The following is a 27,662-nucleotide window of genomic DNA, read 5'->3' as shown; positions in this document are numbered from 1 at the left end:
TAAATATTTAACACTTTTGTGTTAATGATTTTGCAAGCTAATTTTTTTTTCATGATCAATTAATTAATGATTTTGCAAAGTAAAGAAGACCAGAAGGTGGAGAAATGGACAGACTCCTGTAAAGCAGAGACTAATGTTTGCAAATCCATTGAATACATACGGAGATCACACTTGGTCCCATGGTAGCCAGGAAGGCAGGTGCAGTGTCCAGTAACAGGGTGGCACTCTTCATTCACTCCTGAGCACTGGCACACCTGGTTGCAATTCTGTCCATAGGTGCCTGGAGGACAACCTGAAAGGAATGCAGAACAAAGGTCAGCAGATGGAAATGCTCCTACTTTCCTTATCTCCTGGAGACACCGGCATTAGTTGGGTGATATCAGCCACAATCATACTGAAAGACAGGGCAGGGTTGAGGGGCCTGGTCGACTAGTCATGTTTCAACTCTTATTTTCTTGTATCTTTAGACTGTAGAGATACAGCACGGAAACAGGCCCTTTCGCCCACAGAGTCCGCACCGACCATCGATCACTCCGTACACCAGCACTATCCTACACACTAGGGACAACTTAACAATTTTACTTAAATCAATTAACCTACATGCCTGTAGTGTTTGGATTGTGGGAGATAACCGGAGCAGGCCAGAGAAAACCCCTACGCAGTCACAGGGAGAATGTACAAACTCTGTACAGGCAGCATCCGTAGTCGGGATCGAACCCGGGTCCCTGTTGCTGTAAGACAGCAACTCTACCACTGCACACTGTGCCACCCCCGACCACCTGTGTTGTGTCCTTATCTGCCTAACAACCAGCGGGCAACCTGTGCCATATAAATGCTAAAGTTAATTATATGTCCTTGCTCAATGATGATAGCTAGCCGCTCACTGCAAATGCTAGGCCAATGATACATCTAATCCATCAATAATCTAGAACTGCAGATGCTAGTTTATCAAGGAAAGACACAAAGTGCTGGAGTAACTCAGCAGGTCAGGCAGCATCCCTGGAGAACATGGCCCGGTAACGTTTCTGGTCGGGACCTTTCTTCAGATTGATATATACATCTAATCTATCGGCATCATGTTCGGCACAGACATTGCGGGTTGAACGGCCAGGTTTTGTGCTGTTTGTTCTCTGTTCTCTAGGTAATGTCATCTACTGTCTAATATTTGAGGGACAATTAATGTAGAAAGAGACAGAAAAAGGTAAGATGCATGTGGACATATAGAAAATCGGAGCAGGAGTTGCCCACCTAGCTCTTCAAACCTGTTCTGTCATTCAGCAAATCCTTGAATTCAATTACATCCCCCCTTTCACCTGATACCACTTAACATGTTTTGTGTGCAGTAATCCATCTACCTTACTTAAATATACTGAGTAACATGACATCCACCATCTTCTATTGTAGAGAATAACACAAGCTCTCCACCCTCTGAGTTAAGAGGTTTTCCTCATCTCGCTTTGCAATATCTTACTCCACATCCTATGACCCCATATTCTGCAGACTACCAGCCAAGCAAAACATCTTCCCCGTAATCTAATAACAAGGAACTAGAGTACACATAGATAGGTGACATTTTGAGTTGGGGTCCTTCTTCCTACTGAAAAGAATGTTGTTGGAGAGATGAACTTGCAGTCTGAGTGATGTAGAAGGAACCAAGGGGCTTTGAGGCCATTTTGACAAGCTGGGCAAGTACAGAGCAGATTCAGTGTTACAGGGATAAATGTGAAGTTTTCAACTTCTGCAGCTAAAACTGAAAGGCAGAACATTATTTAAATGGCGATGGATTGGGAAATACTGATGTACAAAGGAAGCTGCTTGTACACTAGTCATTGAGAATAAAGATGGAGGTACAGCCAGTAAGTAAAAATAAAAATAGTGTGTTGGCCTTCACTACAAAGGTTTTGAGTACTGAAGTACGTGCCACAATTAGATAGGCCCTTGGTGAGACCATACCTGGATTATTGAGTGTAATTTTGATGGCCTTATATAATACAGATGCACTAGGCCTTGAGGTATAGCAGAGAAGGATGACCAGAGTGACTCCCAGGATGGCTTGACTATCAAATGAAGAGAGATATTGTGTTGACTTCACTAGAGCTTAGAAGAATGAGAGGGGAACGTTAAAATGCTCTGACAGGGATAGACAGACTGGACCATGGGGAACACACAAAATGCTGGAGTAACTCAGTATCCCTGGAGAACATGGATAGGTGATTGCTGAACTGTCATATGTTGAAAGAATGGAGCGACTGGGCTTTTATACACTGGAATATAGAAGGATGAGAGAGGATCTTATTGAAACATTTAAGATTATTAAGGGATTAGACACGCTAGAGGCAGGAAACATGTTCCCGATGTTGGGGGAGTGCAGAACCAGGGGCCACAGTCTAAATGACCTACACCTTATTCTTCATTTAGAACGGAGATGCGGAAAAACATTTTCACCCAGAGAGTTGTGAATCTGTGGAATTCTCTGCCTCAGAAGGCAATGGAGGCTGATTCGCTGGATGCTTTCATGAGAGAGTTAGATGGAGATAGCAGAGTCAAGGGATATGTGGAGAAGGCAGGAACAGGGTACTGATTGTGGATGATCAGCCATGATCACAGTGAATGGCGGTGCTGGCTCGAAGAGCCGAAAGGACTACTCCTGCACCTATTGTCTATTGTCCATTGTGATATTTTGGGCCAAGACCCTTCTTCAATCCTGGCCTAAAAAAAATCACCCATCCATGTTCTCCAGAGATGCTTCCTGAGTCACTGAATTACTCTAGCATTTTGTGACTTTCTGGTAAGCCAACCACTGCATTTCCTTGTTTCAGCTTTTGATTTTTTCTAACCAGTTCCTCCTTTTCATTAGATGCCTGGTCCCCTTGGATTTCTGGAAATGTATTTGTGTCCACTTGTGTCCGGACAGAGCCATCACATTTATTTAATCGTTCTGTCAACGCGGGAGGGGGATGGAGAAAGGACAGGAGAGAGACATTTCACAAGAAATGGCACTGCATGTCACCACTTTAGTACCGTATACAGTTCTGAACGCCACATTACAGCTAATATGTAATGGCACTGGAGAGGTTGCAGAGGCGATTTACGACAATGTTGCCAGGGTTCAATAACGAATAATTTGATAAGTTAAAATTGTTTTCTTATTTACTCTACCTCTCTTGTAAACTTACACATCTCACTACAAAGCTGTATAAGATTATGAGGCCCCAGGCGAAGTAAACTGAAAGGATCTATTTCCCTTAGCAGAGCGATCTAAAAACATAGTCGGCATAGATTTAAAGCAATTAATAAAAATGGGAGAAGAGATGGGAAGATATCTGCCCATTTGGACAGCATCGAGCTCACTGCCCCAAAGGGGAGAAGAGGCAGAAACTCAACACATTTGGACGCTAACTAGATGAATACAGGAAGAAATGTGATCGGTAGGGCCACACAGCTGGTGCTCCAAGGCTAAATGGCCTGCACTTGTGTTGTAAATTCACTACAAATATCACAATTTCCTCATCCATCGAGCAAATGAAATGTGAGGGCGCACACCAACAGATTCAGGATCAGTTTCTTCCCAGCTGTTATCAGGCAACTGAATCATCCTACCACAACCAGAGAGCAGTGCTGAACTACTTTCTACCTCTTTGGTGACCCTCGGACTATCCTTGATCAGACTTTGCTGGATTTACCTTGCACATTGAATTACCACGTGAATTACCACATTGAATTACCACGTGAATTACCATGACATTATTCACTTGTCATGTATCTATAGACTGTATATGGATCGATTTGGTATACATATATTGTCTTTCTGCTGACTGGATAGCACGCATCAAAAGCTTTTCACTCTACCTGTAACAATGTGACATGTGACAAGCACTTCCCTCTGCACAGCGACTCCGGACCGTCAAAGCCACTACAGCCAGACATTAAAAACAGCTTTTTTTCCACGAGCAGTAGCTCTACTCAATAACCAAAAGTCTGTAGCCTCCTTTAGCTCTGGTATTTTATTTCATTCACATGTTTAAACTATAATGTTTTATTCTTAATTTTTTAATATTTTATTCTTAATTGTTTACTATATGTCGTGTTGTTACTTGCGAGCGGAGCACATAAGCAAATTCCTTGTATGTGTACATACTTGGCCAATGAACTTATTCATTCAATAAACTAAACTAAACGAAACATAACATGCACTCTAGATCAAGGAGTAAAATCTGACTTTCAACTGATCTGAGTTTAATCCTTACTCTTTTCACAACCATTGCCAGTGAACCCGGCAGAACAGCCACACTCTCCGGTGACATGGTTGCAGGCAATGCCAGGCAGGCACTCACATCTCTGGCCACAGTCCTCTCCATAGTAACCGGGCAAGCATGCTGCAAGAGAAATAAAACACTGTCAAACTCTCTCCTGAATCCAAAACCTTTAACTAATAATACAGTATGTAATTTCATAAGGCTTGTGGTTCATAAGGTCACAAGTGATAGGAGTAGAATTTGGCCATTCAGCCCATCAAGTCTATTCCACCATTCAATCATGGCTGATCTATCTCTCCCTCCTAACCCCATTCTCCTGCCTTCTCCCCCATAACCTATGACACCTGTACGAATCAAAATCTATCTCTGCCTTAAAAATATCCATTGCCATTAACAACTACTTAATGCACTAAAATAGATGAAATTGCATTTCTGACACACGCACTAATCAAGAATCTATCTATCTCTTCCTTAAAAATATCCATTGAAGTATTCCAAGTTTTTAGCAACTATTATTAACATGCTGCAGAATATGAATAAAAGATTGGAACTCACATATGTGGCTAATATCACTAGCTTGTTAGAAATAATGTACTGCTGTCTTAAATTCTATTGCATTTTGTGTTATGTGTTTAATAGAACTATATAGTTTGCCACACATTAATTATAGCTTTCCATTAGGAGCTGACTAAAATGACATGCAGAAAATACCATTTTCTGGAGTATTTATAGTGGGAATAGTGGACACATATTTTAACCTTCCATCTCTTCAATGATTTCTCTTGGCAGCAATGGAGAAAGTTACACTGGGCAGCCTTGCAGGAGTATTAAAACATTGTCACCAATTTCAGCATTTCCTTATTGAATTATACGGGCACAGTCCCAAAGATGGAGCTAGTTCCACGGTGCAACAATGGTAAATGCTAATAGTTTTGCCATGATAGAAACACACCCTATAAATGATACGGCAATGTCAGCTAATTTGACAGGATTTTGGTTTGTGTTCACAAGTAGATCATAGAAACATAGAACATAGAAACATAGAAAATAGTTGCAGGTGTAGGTCATTCGGCCCTTCGAGCCAGTATCGCCATTCAATATGATCATTCAAAATCAGTGACCCGTTCCTGCTTTCTCCCCATATCCCTTGATTCCGTTAGCCCTAAAAGCTCTATTTCTCTTGAAAACATCAAGAGAATTGGCCACCAATGCCTTCTGTGGCAGATAATTCCACAGATTTGCAACTCTCTGGTTGAAAACGTTTTTCCTCATCTCAGTCCTAAATGACGTAGATCCTGGAAGAAGGTCCACCAATATGCTAAATGTTGCTAAATATTATATTATTTTTGGTTTAGAGATACAGCATGGAAATAGGCCGTTCGGCCAACCGGGTCCGTGCCGACCATCAATCCACGCACATTAACACCATCCTACACTCACTAGGGACAATTTTTACATTTACCAAGGCTATTAACTGTACATTTTTTTAATGCGGGAGGACACCAAAGATCTTGGAGAAAATCCACACAGATCACAGGGAGAAAGTACAAACTCTGAACAGGCAGCACCCAAAGTCGGGATCGAACCCGGGTCTCCGGTGCTGCATTCGCTGTAAGGCAGCAACTCTACCGCTGTGCTACCGTGACTGCCCAGTGGTGCGGTTGTTGCAAACCGTACCATAATGGTTCAAAGCAACATAATATGGCTGCACATTAAGTGGTTGAAACAAATATAACTTGGTACCCTGTGATTTAAGGACTGGATCCCCCACTCAGTAAACACCCCAGGGTATAACTCACGTTTGTCGCATCTCTTGCCCCGCCAGCCTCGGGTACACTGGCAAACCCCTGTCTCGTGGTGACAGGAGTAAGCATTTTTGCACTGGCATCTTTCCTCGCAGTGCTCCCCATGATATCCTGCTGGGCAAGCTAGAGGACCAAACCAAACATCAAACTGGTTCATTATACTGTGGAGAACTGACTATGCTATCTTAATATCAGCACCACAAAACAATGCAGGATGGATTGACTCCATCTTGGACACAGGAACAAAGTCCTGTGTCAGTAATACCACTTCCCCATGAACGTACTCCTTACACAGTGTTTATACTCACAGTCATACAGTGTGAAAACTGGCCCTTCAGCCCAACTTGCGCATGCCGACCCCCCATCTACACTAGTCCCACCTACCCACATTTGGCCCATATTCCTCTAAGCCATGCCTATCCATGCACCCGTTCTAATGTCTCAAAATGTTGTTATAGCACCTGCCTTAACTACCTCCTCAGGCAATTCATTCCATATACCCACCACTCTGTGTGTGCATAATGTTGCCCCTCAGGTTCCTATTAAATGTTTCCCCTCTCACCATAAATCTATGTCCTCTCGTTCTTGATTTGCCTACTCTGGGTAAAAGACTGTGCATCTACCCTATTATTCCCCTCATGATCTTATGCGCATCTCAAGGATCATCCCTCACCCTCATCCACTCCAAGGAACAGAGTCCTAGCCTGCCCAACCTCTCCCTACAGCTCAGCCCCTCAAATCCTGACAATATCATTGTAAATCTTCTCTGTACTCTTTCCAGCTTAACAATATATTTCCTATAACAAGGTGCGCAAAACTGAACGCAGTACTCCAAATATGGCCTCACCATCATCCTGTAGAAGTGTAACATAACTCCATATAACCATATAACCATATAACAATTACAGCACGGAAACAGGCCATCTCGGCCCTACAAGTCCGTGCCGAACAATTTTTTTTCCCTTAGTCCCACCTGCCTGCACTCATACCATAACCCTCCATTCTCTTCTCATCCATATGCCTATCCAATTTATTTTTAAATGATACCAACGAACATGCCGCCACCACTTCCACTGGAAGCTCATTCCACACCGCTACCACTCTCTGAGTAAAGAAGTTCCCCCTCATGTTACCCTTAAACTTCTGTCCCTTAATTCTGAAGTCATGTCCTCTTGTTTGAATCTTCCCTATTCTCAAAGGGAAAAGCTTGTCCACATCATCTCTGTCTATCCCTCTCATCATTTTAAAGACCTCTATCAAGTCCCCCCTTAACATTCTGTGCTCCAGAGAATAAAGACCTGACTTATTCAACCTATCTCTGTAACTTAGTTGTTGAAACCCTGGCAACATTCTATTAAATCTCCCCTGTACTCTCTCTAAACTCAAAAGATTTAAAACAGAAACTGACGTTTTCATATCATTTATCTGGTAGTTAAAGTTATACTGTCTTTGCTCTGGTAGAATTGGTGGAAAATCCAAGATATGGAAGGACAAGTCTCCTGAAGATAGTGGCAGGGTGGCTGCTGGAAATGGTGAGAGCAAGCTAGGATAAGGGCTGCAGCTTTTAAAATAAAATGGAACATGGTGCCCAACAACAGAGGTGGTCATTCTAGAGCTGGCCTCTTTGTTTAAAGCAACTAAACAAATGGACATGCAAAGATTAACCATCACAAAGGCTTTCCAGTTTCTTCAGTTCTAAGACATTTATAATATTTGGACAGGTATATGGATAGGAAAGTTAGGAGGATATGAGCCAAGCATGGGTAGGTGGGACTAGCGAAGGTGGGACATCTTGGGCTGCATAGGGAAGTTTAGCAGAAGGGCCTGTTTCTGTGCTAGGAATCTATGGTTCGATGCTGGTATTGCTGAAACAAATATTCCGCTGGAATGCTGGAAATCTGAAGCAAACAGCAGAAAACACTGGAAATGTTCAGCAGGTTAGATGTTTTATGCAGTGGCCAAATATAAAAGCAAGGATATAATGCTGCAATGTTGGGGCTTTATAAGGCACTGGTCAGACCGAATTTGGAGTATTGTGAGCAGTTTTGGACCCCATATCCGAGGAGGGGTGTGCTGGCTTTGGAGAGAGTCCAGAGGGGGTTTACAAGAATGATCCCAGTAATAAGTGGGTTAACATACGATGGGTGTTTGATGACTCTGAGCCTGTGCTCGCTGGACTTTAGAAGGATGTGGGGAGATTCATTGAGAATTACCACATAATGAAAGGCCTGGATAGAGTGGATGTGGATGTGGAGAGGATGTTTCCACTAGTGGGAGAGTCTCGGACTAGAGGGCACAGCTTCAGAATAAAAGGACACACCTTTAGAAAGGAGGTAAGGAAGAACTTATTTGGTCATAGGGTGGTGAATCTGTGGAATTTATTGCCACAGATGGCTGTGGAGGCCAAGTCATTGGGTATTTTTAAAGTGGAGGTTGAGGCAGGAGAATGGGGTTAGATCAACCATGATTGACTAACAGACTCAATAGGCCAAATGTCCTAATTCTACTCCTATGACATGCTTAGAATCATAGTTATACAACGCAGAAATGGGCCCTTCAACCCATCATGTATATGCCAAGCTTTTTGCCCATCTGCACTAATCATACTGATATAAGTATCTGATGAGAATCTGAATCATTGATTCTGTTCGATTCATCACAGAAGCTGCCTGACCTAGTGAGTATTTCTGTCATCTTTTGCGTCTCAAATGTAGGATAAACCCTCTGACAAACTCCAATACAATTATTTTTATTTCACCAGTAATATTCTGCAAGCAGTATCTTTACAGTCCATGCGGAATCGTAAACAGACCAGATATTGGAGACTTAGTTTAGTTTAGAGATACGGAGTAGAAACAGGCCCTTCGGCCCACCAAGTCCACGCTGACAAATGATCACCTGAACATTAGTGATATCCTACACACTAGGGACAATTTACTGCGCCAATTAACCTACAAACCTGCACATCTTCGGAACATGGGAGGAAACCGGAGCACCCGGAGAAAACCCACAAGGTCACATGGAGAAGGTATGAACTCTATACAGACAGCACCCAAAGTCAGGATTGAACCCGGGTCTCTGGCATTGTAAGGCAGCAACTCTACCCCTGCGCCACCCTTGATCAGGGAAGAGAAATTTAAAAGGAAAACAAGCAAATAATGAACTTGCAAACTAACCCTGATATGTATCCATCACAAATCTCTTGGAATAGGTGGTATTCTTCGACCCGAAACGTCACCTATTCCTTCTCTCCAGAGATGCTGCCTGTCCCGCTGATTTACTCCAGCATTTGGTGTCTATCTTCAATTTAAACCAGCATCTGCAATTCCTTCCGACACAGGTATTTTTTTGATCCCTGGTCTAGTAAAACAATGCAAAACCTTGACCTTTACTTACGAGTTTGACACTTTTCCCCGACCCAGCCGGGTCTGCAAGTGCACCGTCCAATGAGTCGGTCGCAGGTTCCCCCGTTACTGCAGCTGCAGTGGTGCTGACAGCCTTCCCCAAACCGTCCGTCTTCACACTCTGAACACAAGCACACAGCCAGGTTGGTTCCATGGACCCTCGCAATAATTAACATTAGGCATTACTTTCATTCTAGATTCTGACCACCTACTCACCCAGCTCACAGGCGATACCAGTCCACCCCTTGGGGCAGCCGCACGATCCACTCACGGGGTCACACTCAGCTGAATCCCTGCAGATACAGGGCTGCAGGCAGTTCAATCCATAGAACCCCAATGGGCATCCTATCAGGTCCAAAATAGGTAAATCAAAAACGTGATCAAGTGGAAAACTACAGCAATGTATAATCTCGACTTTTTATCACTTATCAGGGTAACCTTAAGTGTGGAGATAATTCAGATCCAATACAAAGAAAGGAGGAGAATTCTCTTCAGTTCCATTTGCTGTTGAGTCCAGCTGAATCTGACCCAAACTAAATCTTTACTCAATGGACATGAATTCAAACAAGGAAAATACAAAGAATTTATTTGATTGACCTCACAGTAGATGCACAAAGGTGTTAGAGGCCATATGGTCTCAATCAAAGAGAGTGTTTTGGTTAGCTTTACAAAATAACTTCAGTTTGAAGATGACATTTTTTTCAGAACATGACATATATTAAATTATTGAGCTGAAATCTGTTGATATCAATGCAAGGAGTATTATGGACAAAGCAGGTCCATGGAGCCTGCATCCATGCATGGTACCACGATGTTGTGGCTGCTTTGGAGATGTGGTTGTGAGAGGGATAAGAATCACAGCTCAACGTTCAGATGTGATCGTGAGGAAGGTTAAAAATAAAGGGAGTCATAGAATCATAGTGATACAATATGGAAACTGGCCCTTCAGCCCAACTTTCCAACACTGGCCAACATGTCCTAGCTACACTAGTCCCAGTGGCCCATATCCCTCCAAACCTCTCCCATCCATGTACCAGAGGAGGTAGTTGAGGCAGGAACTATCGCAACGTTTAAGGAACAGTTAGGCAGGTACATGGATAGAGTAGGTTTGGAGGGATATGGGCCAAACTCGGTCAGGTGGGAATAAAGTAGCTGGAACAGTAGCTGGCCGGTGTGGGCAAGTTGGGCAGAAGGGCCTGTTTCCACACTGTATCACTCTATAACTCTATAATATCTTTGAAACCTATGGCTGTGAAGGGTGTGAGGGATTGGTAATGAGACAAAGCCATTAATGCTGGAATACAGATGCTGCAATACCTATCACCAGGTTAATGTGGACACATGGCATCATAACAAGGTCCAAACCCCAGCATCCCCAACCCAGTCCAGTTTATACTTCCTTACGTTGTTGGCACCTGGCTCCTGTCCATCCAGGAATGCAGAGGCACTGGCCGGTCACACGATCACACGTCGCATTATTGTAGCAGTCGCAACGTTGGCTGCAACCCTCGCCATATCGCAGGTCAGCACAGGCTGGGAAAGGAAAACAAAAACTCAGTGCGGCATTCACTCGCTTCAGTGCCAAGCGGCGAGCGAACAGCACAAAAATGTATCGCAAAAGAAATCATTGCAGAACGAAACCACCATTTTGGTGGCAAAAACAGGAAAGCAGACTATTATCTAAATGGTGGCCGATTGGGAAAGGGGGAGATGCAGCAAGACCTGGGTGTCATGGTACACCAGCCATTGAAGGTAGGCATGCAGGTGCAGCAGGCAGTAAAGAAAGCGAATGGTATGTTAGCTTTCATTGCAAAAGGATTTGAGTATAGGAGCAGAGAGGTTCTACTGCAGTTGTACAGGGTCTTGGTGAGACCTCACCTGGAGTATTGCGTACAGTTTTGGTCTCCAAATCTGAGGAAGGACATTATTGCCATAGAGGGAGTGCAGAGACGGTTCACCAGACTGATTCCTGGGATTTCAGGACTGTCTTATGAAGAAAGACTGGATAGACTTGGTTTATACTCACTAGAATTTAGAAGATTGAGAGGGGATCTTATAGAAACTTACAAAATTCTTAAGGGGTTGGACAGGCTAGATGCAGGAAGATTGTTCCCGATGTTAGGGAAGTCCAGGACAAGGGGTCACAGCTTAAGGATAAAGGGGAAATCCTTTAAAACCGAGATGAGAAGAACTTTTTTCACACAGAGAGTGGTGAATCTCTGGAACTCTCTGCCACAGAGGGCAGTTGATGCCAGTTCATTGGCTATATTTAAGAGGGAGTTAGATGTGGTCCTTGTGGCTAAGGGGATCAGGGGGTATGGAGAGAAGGCAGGTACGGGATACTGAGTTGGATGATCAGCCATGATCATATTGAATGGCGGTGCAGGCTCGAAGGGCCGAATGGCCTACTCCTGCACCTAATTTCTATGTTTCTATGTTTCTATTCTGCTGGTAAACGGCCGGCAGTCCCATTGCAATGGATTAAAAAAAAAATAAGATTAGTGTCTCATTGTATGAAGCAAAGTGGCTGCTGTTTCATTGTGATAGAATATTCCTTTACGGATTCCAATGGAGAAAGTGGGACGGGTTGTCAAAAACTGCAGATGCTGGAATGTTGAAAATACTCAGCAGGCATGCAACCATGGAGAGAGAAACAGACTTACATGGCCATGGACTTTCATCAGAGATAGGAAATGTTAGAAATAAAATATGTGTAGAGTCGCAGAGGAAGGGGAAGGACAGAGGGATTAAGGCATAGAATGGAATACTTTGTTGACAAGGCAAAGTGTAATTCTTTGCTTACGTACCCAAGGTATACAAATAGCGGCAACCTACGGCGCTGACAGTTACAAAGCACGCCGGCTACTCCTTTGTTTTCCTCCTCCACCCCCCCCCCCCCCCCCCCCCCCCCCCCCCCCCCCCCCCCACCACACACACCACACACACACCAGGCCCCCCTACGCTGGGTTCTCATTTGTTCATTGTTCTCCTCCTCCCCTCACCAATGTTAGGCTGCAACTAGGAGACGGAATGCAGTGTTGGTGCCAGGTGAGAGAGGATGCCAAGTGATTGTTAACTGTATCCGAATTGAGTGGAGGAGATATAGATAGCAGATGATGTGGACAGAGCGATACAAAGAATATAATATGAATACCATATAAAGATAACGCACCAGTTGCATGAAATGTGAAATAAAGGAGAATGCTGAAAATATTGAAAATAAAGGTAGAATTGGTATTTGTGACTATGAACTTTCAAAGACATGTTTGATAATGTACAACATAACAGATCAGGAACTGGAATGGATGGTGGGTCTTGTAAAAACAAAACGGCTAAGGTTCTGGGTGTAAGTTATTGGTGAACAGTTGCTTTACAGAACAGAAGGAAGTACAAGGTCACTTTATTGTTCAAAGAGATACAGCATGGAACCAGGGTCTTCTGCCCAGCAAGACTATGCCCACCATCGACCATCCATTCACACTAGTTCTATGTTATTCCACTTATGTCATCTATTCCCTACACACTAGGGGGCAATTTTTACTGAGGTCATTTAACCTGCAAACCCGCATTGCTGGGATGTGGGAGGAAACCGGAGCACCTGGAGGAAAGCCATGTAGTCACAGCGAGAACGTGCAAACTCCATACAGACCGTACCAGAGCTCAGGATCGAACATGGGTCTCTGCCGCTGGAAGGCCGCAGGTTTACCAGCTGTGCCACGATGCCCCCTGTCATTCATACTGGCATTCTGATTTATAAAAGTGTATCTGATTGAGATTTACTAGAATGTACCTGGAATGAGCAATTTCATTCATATGGAGAGAAGCTGGTGATAGGTCATTGATATGCAATGTTAACGTTGATCCACTCCTCACAGATGCTGTCTGGACTGCTGAGAAATTCCAGCACTATGCTTCAATATCCAAAATTGGCAGCCCTTCACTTTTGTATGAAGCAGGATCAGTCTGAAGAAGGGTCCCGATCCGAAACGTCATCTATCCTTTCTCTCCAGATATGCTGCCTGACCTGCTGAGTTACTCCAGCACTTTGTGCCTATCCATGGTGTAAACCAGCAACTGCAGTTCCTTGTTTCTCCAATGATGAGTGTTTGACATCTGGTAATGGTTTTGGGAACACTAGAAATATCTAAAAAAACTTGCAGAATATGGATAGAAATAAGCCCAACCCATGAGGAAGATGATAACAGATTCTTGGAGGACTTGCATGGCCTGGTGAAAACGATAGACTCAGTGAAAGTAAATTAACACACAGGGTGCTTCTATTTCTAGTGCACCCTAAAGTAGATGTGTAATGTGTGATACAGTGGGTTTATAAAGCTTCCTTCACCATGCGCCTGCCCCCATCCCAAACCCTCCCACCCAGCCAGTTAAGCTTACGTTGGTTGCACTGAGGTCCCAGCCATCCAGGAAGACAGTGGCACGTTCCCATCGCAGGATCACATCCGGCGCCATTCCTGCACTTGCACACCTGCTGACAGTCAACGCCATGAAAGCCATCAGGGCAGGCTGGGGATGAGAAAGATGCACTTGGATCAGGAGCTGGGGCAGCTATTAAATCGTCATTACAAAGAATTCCACAAGGCCCACTGCCGCAGAATCCAACAGGAGACAATAATGTATTGAAAGAGTAAATATGCATAGATTCAGTTTTAACATAAACCTTTAAGTGGTGCTCCCAGTGAGGGTCAGATTGTGAGATGGATGGACAGTAGAGTGCGTTGGTGCAGCGGTAGAGCTACTGCCTTACAGCACCAAAGGCCCGGGTTCGATCCTAACTATGGGTGCTGGCTGTACAGAGTTTGTGCGTTCTCCCAGTGACCTGTGTGGGATTTCTCCGAGATCTTCTGTTTCCTCCCACACACCAAAGACGTAATTAGCTTGGTATAAAATGTGAATTTTCCCTAGTGTGTGTAGGATAGTGTTAATGTGAGTGGATTGCTGGTCGGTGCAGACTCGGTGGGCTGGAGGGTCTGCTTTACGCGCTGTATCCCTAAACTAAACTCACATTTTGTGGCATTAACCTCACAGACGTAGGAGGAGAGAGGGTGGGCAGGATTGCATTGCTACTGGATTTATTGTAGCTGACAATGCAAGGGTGAACAAGAGACCTTGCATGGTCATGTCCAGTTAATCTTTTCACTGGAAATACCAACACTCCATGGCCACTGGGTGGCAAGCTAACAGACGCAAAGACTGACTGCATCAATGAACTCCTGGCTAATCTCTCCCTATCCACTTTACACCCAAAATTCCACTGTTCACATTTCACAATTCACACCAAGTCTCATTCACACAGCGATCTGCATAACCTGCCCTCTACCAGCTCCCGGTGAAACAAATCCTCAGATTTATAATTCACATTCCTATTTTCAAATCCATTCACACTCCTGCCATTCCCTATTTCCATCATAGAAAATCATCCAGGATATTTAATATACTTTCACAGTGATAACCAGTGAACAGTAACAAACTAGCATTTAAACTATTTAAACCACTGCTTAGGATAAAGCAGAGTTTATACACAGCAGGATTAAGGCTTTGGAATGGGGCCTAATTGTGCCAATTAGAATGGGAAAAAAAATGAATTCCACTCATTGGAAATAAATAAATTCCCTGAGGATGGAAATGGCAGGTTTGCCTGGGCACTGAAAGTAATACAACAACTAATATACAGCCAGCAACTTAGCAAACTTGGGAGACCTTGGAGTCTTGGTTCTTGGTCCTCCAAAATATTCCAAATGGAATTTAAACTGGAGGTGGTGAAGGGAGGGTTTAAGCCAGAAAGAGTTATTGGGAGCTACTTTAAATTTAGTTGCATCGGGTTGGGTAACTATAGTTGGGTGGAGATTATTCCATGCTTTAATTGTGCGGAGGAAGAACAAATTGCTCTATACATCTGTCTTTGTAGCTGGGATCACAAATTGGATCGAATGCCCTCGTCTGTTCCCAATTGGTTTGGGTTTAGTGTAGGTCTTGTAATCTATGTCGATCTGACTATTTAACATTTTGTAAAAACAGGTCAAACGGTGAGCTTCACGTCTGTCTTGGAGAAGGTTCCACCCCAGAGAATTCAGAAGTTTGGTGACACTCGCTTCTCTCTCTTAGGTGTTGGTAACAAATCGAGCTGCCTGTCTTTGGACACGTTTGGAGTCTGTCTTGTTATGATGTCATATGTACTGTAGAACTCAGGTCATTCTGGAAGAAGGGTCTTGGTCCGAAACATCACCCATTCCTTCTCTCCAGAGATGCTGCCTATGACTTATCGCCCAGCATTATGTGTCTATATTCATTCTGGAAACACAACTTTGGGAAATTGCCCAGTTGTTGCTGGTTAATATTCAACATCTATGCGTTTATACTGAACAAATGTAATAACCCATCTGGGAATAAATATAATTCCTGAAATATTGAAAATATCTTTCTAAACATGTATACGTTCCACTCAACTCATGTGAGTATATGCTTAAATATCCAGCCAATTGATATTATATCTAGATATATATACGCATATCAACTTGAGGCTTTGGACACTTTTTACACTGCATCCTCAGTGAACACAGGAGGGCGCTGTTTACCGCTGCTCTGAAACAAACTGCAGCAGGCCGTTTCTATGCCTCTGAAAACTGAAGAAGGGGTTCGACCTGAAACTTCATCCATTCATTTTCTCCAGAGATGCTGCCTGGCCCGCTGAGTTACTCCAGCATCTTGTGTCTATCCTCGGTGTAAACCAGCACCTGCCTTTTGAAGGATGAGGGGACCTCATTGAAACTTACCAAACAGTGAATGGCCTGGATGTGAAGAGGATGTTTCCACTAGTGTGAGACTCTATAACCAGAGAGCACAGCCTCAGAATTGAAGGACGTTCCTTTAGGAAGGAGATGAGGAGGGATTTCTTTAATCAGAGGGTAGTGAATCTGTGGAATTCATTGCCACAGAAGGCCGTGGAGGCTGTCAATGGATATTCTTAACGGAGGGATAGATTCTTGACTAGTACGGATGTCAGGGGTTATAGGGTCAAGGCAGGAGAATGGGGTTAAGAGGAAGAGATAGATCAGCCATGACTGAATGGCAGAGTAGACTTGATGGGCCGAATGGCCTAATTCTGCTCCTATCACTTCTGAATTTATGAATTTATGAAATATCAGTGTTCAGAGAATTCCTAATTTATTTTCCATCCACAATTATTATATCAGTTTGTGCAAGCTGATTGATTTAATGTGTGTTCAGTGCTCCAGTGATAACGCATGGATACTGATTGATTCGCTGAGCAGCTTCACTCAGTCCGCCTTAGTTTATGAAATATCACGGTTGCCAAACACTTTACCTCCCCTTCCCACTGCTGCATGGTTATACAATTTAGCAAGGGAAATGTGTTCAGGATTAGTTACTAACTGATACTGTATTTGCAGCATCCACTGTTCTTTTACATCAGACTGACAAGGAAAGAGTAGGAGGTTGAGAGATATATTAGAAAGGGCGTAGAAACATAGAAAAAGGCCAGCAAAGCTGTAGTAGGCCATTCGGCCCTTCGAGCCTGCACCGCCATTCAATATGATCATGGCTGATCATCCAACTCAGTATCCCGTACCTGCCTTCTCTCCATACCCTCTGATCCCCAGTGGCCTTTTTCTTTTACAAGGCTGTAAGGTAACTCACATCAGTGTAACTCCCAAGTCTTAATCTTGAATATAGCCATTCATTAATGGCTGAACTGGCCCCCTCAACCCCATTCTCCCCACCCTCTGTGGCAGAAGAATTCCTATCTCTGCCTTCACCACGACTCTCTGTGTGAATTCACCAGAAAGTTCTACCTCCATCTCGGTTTTGAAACTCGGGAATGGAATTACCTCAAAGTGCCCCTAAATGAGGTCTACATTGGGAAGTTTACTGTCCACCCCCATTTTAAAGTCCTTCAAGGACTTCCCCACTTGAACAATCGGCCTGAAAACAATCTGCAGTTAATCCCTGCATCTCACCTGTCCAACCCCAATGTTAAGAATTTCTTGTAAGTTTCTATAAGAATCCCCTCACTGTGAATCTCTCTAAAACCAACTTTGTGTCTTTCAGAAGTCTAAAGGCCCCACTATTGACGTTATTGAGCGTATACAAGATCATTAGAGGCATAGATAATGTCAATGTTCACAATCACAGGGTAAAGGCATCCAGAACTGGAGGACATACATTTAAACTGAGACAGGAAAGATTTAAAAGAGACATCTGAGAGGCATTTTTTTCTCACAGGGCGTGGTGAATACATGCGACAAACTGCCAGACGGTAGCGTAGCAAATGACGCCCAGTGGGATACGATCTCAAATCCTCCGCTTGCCTGCGTGTCTCCTGTGCCCACAAACAAAATGCTGTAGAAGTGTGTTTCTTTTAAAAGACAATATCTGTGTAAAGACATTTAATGACAGGTTTCAACTGTGAACTAGAGCGCGGGATCCTGACCTATTTCTTATCCTTTATTGTTGAAACCCTCGTACTACCATGATGACAAGAACTCTTCATTTTTTCCATCACAGTGAGGAATGTGGATTCCACTGTGGTGGGTATTTACGTTAAACTTTATTTTATGTGCTGTGTGTATTTTTTCTTTTTCTTTTACTTAGTACGGCTGTAAGGTAACTCACATTTCAGTGTACCTTAATTGGTACAAGTGACAATTAAATTGAATCTTGAATCTAATCGGCCATTCATTAATGGCTGATCTAACTCTCCCCCTCAACCCCATTCTCCCCACAACCCCTGACACTGGTACTAATCAAGAATCTATCTATCTCTGACTTAAAAATATCCATCGACTTGGCCTTCTGTGGCAATGAATTCACCAGATGTAAGGCCGCAGCTCTGCCAGCTGTGCCACTGCGCCTCCATTGTGTTTTAAAGACTCGGGAATGGAATCTACCTCAAAGTGCGGTGCCTAAATGAGGTCTACATTGGGATCAGTTTACATAGTCCACTGATGGCTTCCCATTTTTAAGTAGTTCAAGGAAATGCCATCCTGCTCATTTGAATGCAATATTCACGGTTAGCTGAATGGTGCCTGAGAAACTGAATGCATGCAGTTAATCCCTCAGCACCTCACAAATGTTAAACACTACTCTTGCCAATGTTATAGTGAATTCTCTTGTCAATGTAAGAGTGAATTCCTCACTGTGAACCTCGAGTTAGAACTTGTTTTATTACTTGAAACCACCTTTTGTGTCTTTATCATCTCTCAGACTGTCTGTTAAGGCCTTTTGTCCCACTAAATTAACCTACAAATCGGTGTTATTTGCGCGTCATGGTTATGCGTTACAAACTCCGAACAGACACGGCGAGGTACATTACGTGGGTATCGCATGGCAGCAAATTACCGCCACGTACATGGCGCATAAGTGAGACATGGTGGACAGGTACGGTAGCTGTCCGATCACAGATGCCTGACCCCCCAGGATTTTGGGATTTTGCTCAAAATCCAGTAAAATCTGCTTAGCCACCAAGGTGCTTAAGTGACGCGCAAATCGACGGGAGCGATTGGATTGAACATGAGCTCCACTGCTCTCCATCCTTGACTTCATAGCTTCAAGGCTGGCATTTCCCACCCCGCCCCTCCTCCCTACATTAGTCGAGCACATTTACAGTTCAAGGGGGTCATAAGTTCATTAGTAATGAGAGCAGAATTAGGCCATTCGGCCCATCAAGTCTACTCCGCCATTCAAGCCTACTCCGCTGATCTATGTCTCCCTCTTAACCCCATTCTCCTGCCTTTTCCCCATAACCCTTGACATCCGTACTCATCAAGAATCTATTTATCTCTGCCTTAAAAATATCCATTGACGCCCCTCCACAGCCTTTTATGGCATTGAATTCTACAGATTCACCACCCTCTGGCTAAAGAAATTCCTCCTCATCTCCTTCCTAAGGGAAAGGTTTTAATTCTGAGGCTGTTACCTCTGGTCCTAGACTCTCCCACTAGTGGAAACATCCTCTCCACGTTCACTCTATTCAGGCCTTTCTTTCACTTTTCTGTAAGTTCCAATGAGGTGCCCCCTCGTCCTTCTAAACTCTGGCGAGTTGAGACCCAGTGCCGTCAGATGCTTGAATTTAAAGTAAAAATCCCACAGCTTACGCCTTTCACAGAATGTTCCCATCCATCCAGCCGCACAGATGCACGCCCCACTGACGTGATCGCAAGCTGCTCCATTTTGGCACCGGCAGATGGAGCCACATCCCGGACCGTAGCTTCCAGCAGGGCACTCTGCACACAGGAGAGATGACAGTGTGAATCAGGCTCCACTACTCATCCATACACCAATGAGCAGCTGGGATGAAGCAACTCAGTGACCTCCCTCCATAAGCATCTCCCAGCAAACATTCAATTTTACTCCTGCAACACGCCTTTTATAAGTTCATGTTATAGGAACAGAATTAGGCCATTTGGCCCATCAAGCCTACTCTTGAATTCAATCACAGCTGAACTATCTTTCCATCTCAACCCCATTCCCTTGCCCCATAACCCCATAACTCCCCATCCCCCCATAACCCTGTACTAACTGTTCCGAAAAGAGCTTGTGACAAGTCCACCAGCTGTCTGGAAAGTCCTCTGGCATAGGGGTGATGGGGAGAGGAGAGAAATTCTCCATTCTACCAGCAGTGCTTGTCTTTACAGACTTTTACTTGTTCATTTTCCAGTTCCAGGGCATCACTGGTAATGCCAGCATTTACTGCCAATGGTTGCCTTTGAGAAGGTGGTGGTGAGTTGGCTTGCAGACGGCTGCAGTCACTCAGGTGAAGGTGAAGGTGTTCCCACAGCACAGGTTAAATCTGGAGCAAGTAGCAAAACATTCATCCGAATGAAGGGAGCCCCAGCATTTCCATCCAACAATGATGAAGGACTGGAGATACATCTCCAGGTTGGCACGTCACATGGAGGAGGACCAGCAGGCCTTCCCTTATGCCACCTACCCCTGCGCTGCTTGATAATGGACATCATGGAACTGAATGAGTGAAAGCAGGCACAATGGAAAATCAACGCCATACAATTTGCACCAGGAACCAAGGGTTAATCTATCCCCCCAATTTCAGTGATCTATGATAATTGTTCCCTTTGCCTCACTCACTCCTTTCTAAAAATGTTGCCTTTCATTATGCTGGGGGTAAATTTAAAAAGCAAACAAACCAACATGAACTGCCACAGGCAGCATAGAAAAAGTGACGGAGGCTGGAAGAATGACATGAAACCATACAGTTACTGAGCCGTGCGTTAGTCAGTATAACATTATGAAATCCCCGATCACTTGATTCATTTCAGCATCAGCATTAACCTCTGCTGGGTTCTGAAATATTTTAAGAATGACCGTGTCTTATCACAGACTGGTTAATGAAGTTCAGCAAATTTTCAGTTACCCCACATTCCCTTTCTTCCCGTGTCACTCCCCATGTGGAGGAACACCACTGGGTTCTCGATATATCCCAAACACAGGCAAATGGGACTGGGTCAGGTAGATATTTTAGGTTTAGGTTTATTATTGTCACATGCACCAAAGTACAGTAAAAAAAAGCTTTGTTTTGCATGGTCTCCAACCAGATCCTGTTTCTTCATAGCTGTTATCAGGCAACAGAACCATCCTACCACAACTGGAGAGCAGTTCTGGCCTGCTATCTACCCCAATGGAGATCCTCGGATTATCTATGATTCGACATTAATCTTGCACTAAACATTATTCAAGTGATTCCCTTTATTATGTATCTGTAAACACTATGAATAGCTCGATTGTCGAGACCGTTCTCTGTCTGAAGAAGGGTCTCGACCCGAAAGGTCAGCTATTCCTTTTCTCCAGAGATGTTGGCTGACCCGCTAGGTTACTGCAGCTTTTTGTGTCTATCTTCGGTTTAAACCAGCATCTGCAGTTCCATCCTACATAGACATCTGATGCTTACTGTATTCACAGCGGTCCCCCGCATACCCAGCCTCACACAGACAGCAGCCCGTCACAGGATCGCAGCTCCCGTCAGTGTTGTTACAGTCACACAAATCCCTGCAGCCTTCGCCCCATCGGCCAACGGCACACACTGTGGAGGAAACTGCATTTAGAGACATAGAATCATAGTGTGACACAGCACGGAAACAGGCCCCTTGGCCCAACTTGCCCACATCGGCCAACATGTCCCAGCTACATTAGTCCCACCTGCCCGCGTTTGGTCCATATCCCTCCAAACCTGTCCTATCCATGTACCTGTCTAACTATTTCTTAAATATTGGTATATTCCTAGCCTTAACTAACTCCCCTGGCAGCTTGTTCCATACACCCACCACCCTTTGGGTGAAAAAGTTACCCCTCAGTTTCCTATTAAATGTTTTCCCTTTCACCTTAAGCCTATGTCCTCAGGTCCTCGATTCACCTACTCTGGGCAATAGACTCTGTGCATCTACCCGATCTAGTCCTCTTGTGATTTTAATCACGTCTATAAGGTCACCCCTGTGGTGACAAACCTGCCATGTGTGACACAGAATCTGACAGGTGACGCACCATCAGGTGGCAGTCTTTTGCCCACTGTGAATAGAATTTAAACCAGGCATACAGGACGAATGTATAAATACTTTATTGTCACATGTGATAAGTCACAGTGAAATGTTTTGCTTGTATACCCAAGGTATGCAAATAGTCGCTACATAAAGGGTGCTGACAAAGTTACAAAGTATCCCCGTGCCAGGTCTACCTTTGTTCTTCCCCTCTTCCCCTCTTCCCCTCCCTCACAATGGTCCCCTCACATCAGGACCTCCATCTTTCCTTGCCTCGGCAGTGGCGTCCTCTAGAGCAAGGGCTCCCAACCTGGGGTAAATTTCACCTACCCAGGGGGTAAATTTGTTGATTCGGGATTTGTACATATTTTTTCTCATTGACTGACTGTGTTTGGTTCTGGTATACCGGTCGGTATCTGTTCATCATTAGTTGTTTGTAAATCAGTGAAATAACATTGTTACGTGCTATTAAAGTTCCCAGGGGTAAACTGGACGCAAAAGGTTGGGAACCCCAGCTCTGGAGGTTGCATATCAAAGTTGAAGACTGAATCTGACTTGGCTTTGGTGGGAAGGCATCATAATGGCTCGCTGCTAGTTTTGGACATTGCCACCGGCTGTCACTGTATCAATAAGACAGAGTTGTGTGGATGTTGTGACCTCTGACAGTCCTGATACGGGAAATGTGGAAGAGTTAATGTGCAGTGGCATTCCCTAAGAGCAGCACAGGGCGGTCAGAAGTAAAAACAGCCAATGTTGGTAACACTCAGTAGAATTAACGTTTCGGATCCGAGACCGATCATTGGATTCTGATCTGATAATTGTAATTGGTAAGTTTAGTTGAGTTTAAAGATACAGTGTGGAAACAAGCCTTTCGGTCCACCGAGTCCGCACCGACCAGCGACCCCCCGCACATTAACACTGCCCTACGCACTAGGGACAATTTAACTTTTTTTATACCAATGGACCTACAAACCTGTACATCTTTAGAGTGTGGGAGGAAACAGGAGATCTCAGAGAAAACCCTCGCAGGTCACGGGGAGAACTTACAAACTCTGTACAGACAGCACCCGTGGGCAGGATCGAACCCAGGTCTCTGGGGCTGTGAGGCAGCAACTCTACCGATGTGCCACCTTTCCACCCTGCCATCACAATGACTTATAGAGGACATAGGTTCAGGGTGGGGGGGAGATTTAATAGGAACCTGCGGGGAAACTTTTTTACACAAAGGATGGTGGATGTATGGAACTAGATAGCTGAGGCAGGCACGATCACAATGTTTAAGAAACATTTAGACAGGTACATGGATAGGATATGACAAGATCAAAAATCTAATGAGTTTCTATAATGAACCTGTTTCCTGTAGAGGACACATCTACGGGTGAAATCTGAAGGACCTTCATAAAATCTAATGATAAATTACATGCATCATTTTATTCTTCCAAAAGATGAAATGCAACGGCAGGAAATATAACAAGGTGGAGGAGCCCAAAATGTGTCATAACCATTTATAGGGAAAAGGTCCACATAGATTTAAGGTGAGGGGGCTCCAGACAGATTTTTGTTGACATAGGATTGGGCCTAAGGGGTAACTTTTTAACATTACACCCAACTCAGGATGGCTAGGCTTTCTTTACCACCCTATCTATATGAGATTCCACCTTCAAGGAAAAATGCACGGTTATACCCAGTGTTTTTTTACCATGTACGTCCTTTTGTAGCAAATATTTATCAGCATTAAACTCCATCTTCTTTCAGCCCATTTGAGTATCACTCTGTAGACAAATCCTCTGGTACCACAACACCCCCTGTTAATCTGCATATATTACAATCCAATTTACCACACCTTCATCCAACATTCCATTTTTTTTTTTTTTAAACAGCCATCCACCATTACCCTCTGGCTTCTCCCATTCTGCCACTGTTGAATCCATCTTGCTATACCCAACAGTTGAACCTTCTTAACCAACCTTCCATGACGAACCTTGTGAAAGGCCTTACTAAAGTCCATATAGACAACATCCACTGCTTTACCCTTGTCAATTTCCCTAAAAAAAATTCAAGAGATTAGTCAAACATGTGACAAAGTGATGAACTAGATTAGTAAGCATGGACCCTGTTTATCTAGATGCTTATATATATTATCTCTAAGTATCTTTTCCAAACCACTGAAAAACTAACAGGTCTATAAAATAGAACCCTTTTTAAACAATGGAATTGTTTAAACGATGCGCAGTACGCCAATCCTCGGGGACTATTCCCGTTTCTAATGACATTTGAAATATTTCTGTCATAGCCCCGGCTATTTCTACACTAACTTCCCTCAATGTCCTAGGGAATATCCTGTCAGGACCTGGAGACTTATCCACTTTTATATTTTTCAAAAGTGTCAGTACTTCTTTTACTTTGAACATCATAGTATCCATAGCTACTCTACTAGTTTCCCTTACCTCACATAATTCAATATCCTTCTCCTTGGTGAATACCGAAGAAAAAAAAATCTGAAGGACCTTCATAAAATCTAATGATAAATTACATGCATCATTTTATTCTTCCAAAAGTTGAGCAGGAGGAAATTTTTTTCATAAAATAAGGACATAGATTAAGGTAAAAAAGATTTAATAGGAACCTCTTTCACCCAAGATAGTTGAGGACCAAGATAGTATTATCGGTACAACGTTTATTAATTCTCTGTACAAAACATTTTTTTTTTTTTAGACAGAAGTGTACAAAAGTGGAATAGATTAGTAGGTTTAGAGAAAAAGTGATAAGTGAAGACAAACACAGGCAGGTAGTGAGAGGAGTGTACCATGGGGCAGATAGTTGGGCGGTGTGGGCAAGTTGGGCCGAAGAGCCAGTGTGACGCTATGACTCTACATAGTTTCCATGTCCTACTGTATCGCTCTTGCCAATGGTGAATTTCCATAAGGACATCTCGATAATGACATTTATAAAATTGTAACTTCCAACTGGCCTTTAGTCTGAAGACCAAAGAAAGGTCTCAACCCAAAACATTAACCATTCCTACTCTCCAAAGATGTTGCCTGTCCCGCTGAGTTACTCTAGCATTTTGAGTCTATTTCGATGTAAACCAGCATCTGCAGTTCCTTCTGCATTTTGCATTTTCTAATCGAGCGTGGAGATGACAAAGCCTTTTCTTCAATGGTATCACTTACCTATTTTGCAGTCAGGCCCCATCCACCCAGGGCCACAGATGCAGTCTCCAGTCACACTGTGACACAGGACGCCATTTTCACAGCGGCAGGGGTGCTGACAAGCCAGCCCATAGTAACCCGGAGAACAAGCTGGGAGGCAACCAAGATAAGGAAAGGATGTAAAGTTCTGGAAAACCTGCAGGCTGTGGCACATTCACATATTTATTATTTGAGCTCACTTGTCTGCTGATTTCCAAGGTTCTAATAATGCTCAATCACTGTGGCAGGTTGGCTTAGTTTGGTTTAGTTTAGAGATACAGCATAGAAACACGCCCTTCAGCCCACAACGACCATCAGTCACCCAAACACTAGTCCTATGTTATCCCAGTTTTGCATTGTACACACTAGAGAAATGTACAGATGCCAAGCAACCTACAGACCTGCATGACTTTGGAATATGAGATGAAACTGAAGCACCCAGAGAGTACCTATGCAGTCACAGGGGGAACATACAAACTCTGCACAGACAGCACCCATAGTTAGGATCGAACCCGTCTCTGGCACTTTAGCCTGGCAAAAATATATTGTCTATCACAATCCTACACACCTACCTAACTAGTCTATGTTGTAAAGTGGGAAATGCAGGTTAGAGACTGAAGGTTACCCAGGACTGGGATTATCCCCCATTTTTCTTTGTGGAATATTTAATGCCTGCTCGGTAAGCATTTAAGGTTCTATCTGAGGGAAAGTGCAGCATTCCCTACATATTTTACTGAAGTGTCAGGCTAACTTATCTACTTTAGGTAACTCAGCAGGACAGGCAGCATCTCTGGAGAGAAAGAATGGGTGACTTTTAGGGTTCGAGACCCTCCTTCAGTCTGAAGAAGGGTCTTGACCCGAAACATCACCCATTCCTTCTCTCCAGAGGTGCTGTCTGTCCCGCTGAGTTACTCCAGCATTTTGTGTCTATCGTCAGCTGAACAAATCTTTCTGATGGATAAGTGCTTGAAGTAATACCTACCAAGCTGGCACAATGCTCCAGTGAATCCTGCAGGACAGTCACATGTCCCCAACTCCTTGTTACAAGTACCTCCATTTTCACAGACTTCACAAGAGAACTGGCAGTTGATGCCCCAGTGACCGGCTGGGCAATCTGAAGCAATCAAAAGGGAAATCACACGTTTTATACACCCGCTTGTCAAGGTGATCACATAGGAGCATGCAACTGATGTGTCTGGCAGTCACCTGTAGGAAGGAACTGCAGATGTTGGCTTAAATCAACGAGACACAATAAGCTGGAGTAACTCAGCTGATCAGACAGAATCTCTGGAGAAAAGGAATACTGTAAGCGACGTTTTGGTTCGAGACCTTTCTTCCAGCATTTTGTGTCTATCTTTTATCTGGTGGTCTCGCCAGGGTAGCTTTGGGCTACCAAATACTCAAATATGCTCTGAACTACATAGATTATTATTGCACTATTATTGTTTGTTTTTTTGTGTGTATGCGTATTATATATATATATATCTGTATTTGTGAGTATGTGTATATATACACACGCACACTTAACGTTTTTTCTCTCATTTATTATATTGTGTACAGTGTACAATGTTTACATATTCTGTTGTGCTGCAGCAAATAAAGGGCCTGTCCCACGAGCATGCGACTGCATGCGGCAAGCGCGACCTAACGTGGTCGCTTGAGCCGTACGGCCTCGTGGAGCCGGACCCCGCGCTGCCCTCGCTTACAGTTTGGTCGCGCTTGCCGCATGCAGTCGCATGCTCGTGGGACAGGCCCTTTAGAATTTCATTGTTCTCGCTGGGACATATGGCAATAAAATACTCTAGGCTCTCTTGTCTCTTGACTCTTCAACTTGGGGGGAAACCAGTGTAGGAACTGGCCACATGTTTAGTTCAGAAATGCAGCATGGAAGCAGGTCCTTTGACCCACTGAGACCGACCAGCGATCACCGCACATTAACACTATCCTACACACACTAGGGACAATTTTACACAAACACCAAGACAATTAAGCCACGACTGCATGCGGCGAGCGAGACCAAACCGGAAGCGGGGGCCGCGCAGAGTTCGAGTGATCCCGTACAAGTGTGGGAGGAAACGAAAGATCTCGGAAAAAAACCCACACAGGTCACGGGAAGAATGTACAAACTCTGTACAGACAGCACCCGTGGTCAGGATTGATCCCGGGTCTTTGGCACTGTAAAGCAGCAACTCTACCGCTGTGCCACCGTGCAGCCATGAGAAATTAAAGATATCAATATCTCACAATGGCAACCACAATTAAGCACAGCATCTGCAATGTCATTGCACAGGCAATCCCAGGCTTGCGGATTCAGGAGCGATAGGTTGTTGCCGGGTTAGTATCCAAAGGCCTGAATTAGTTTTTTAGAGACAAGAGTCGAATCCCATCAGAGTAGCTGAATATTTAAAGTCAGTGAATTCAAAGCTATGACTATGAAACCATTGAATTGGTGAGAAAAATCTACCAGGCCTTTCAGGAAAGG

General features: G+C 43.9%; 1 protein-coding gene across 1 annotated transcript in view; it reads right to left on the bottom strand.

The window, feature by feature from the left end:
• The window catches only part of LOC129703273 (multiple epidermal growth factor-like domains protein 6), a 288,963-nt gene that overhangs the window by 16,642 nt on the left and 244,659 nt on the right, over nt 1-27,662 (bottom strand). Inside the window, exons 20-30 of the mRNA XM_055645610.1 lie at nt 26,163-26,294; nt 25,163-25,291; nt 21,407-21,538; nt 19,596-19,724; nt 13,861-13,989; nt 10,870-10,998; nt 9,682-9,810; nt 9,458-9,586; nt 6,056-6,184; nt 4,248-4,376; nt 161-292 (exon numbers count right to left, since the gene is read on the bottom strand). Coding sequence (XP_055501585.1) covers nt 161-292; nt 4,248-4,376; nt 6,056-6,184; nt 9,458-9,586; nt 9,682-9,810; nt 10,870-10,998; nt 13,861-13,989; nt 19,596-19,724; nt 21,407-21,538; nt 25,163-25,291; nt 26,163-26,294 — 1,428 coding nt within the window. The remainder of the gene's footprint in view (nt 1-160; nt 293-4,247; nt 4,377-6,055; nt 6,185-9,457; nt 9,587-9,681; nt 9,811-10,869; nt 10,999-13,860; nt 13,990-19,595; nt 19,725-21,406; nt 21,539-25,162; nt 25,292-26,162; nt 26,295-27,662) is intronic.

This window comes from Leucoraja erinacea, chromosome 14 (genome assembly GCF_028641065.1).
Source record: "Leucoraja erinacea ecotype New England chromosome 14, Leri_hhj_1, whole genome shotgun sequence".
Lineage (NCBI taxonomy): Eukaryota > Metazoa > Chordata > Chondrichthyes > Rajiformes > Rajidae > Leucoraja > Leucoraja erinaceus.
Note: the sequence above shows the minus strand (reverse complement) of the source record. Positions and strands in the feature narration are given on the sequence as shown.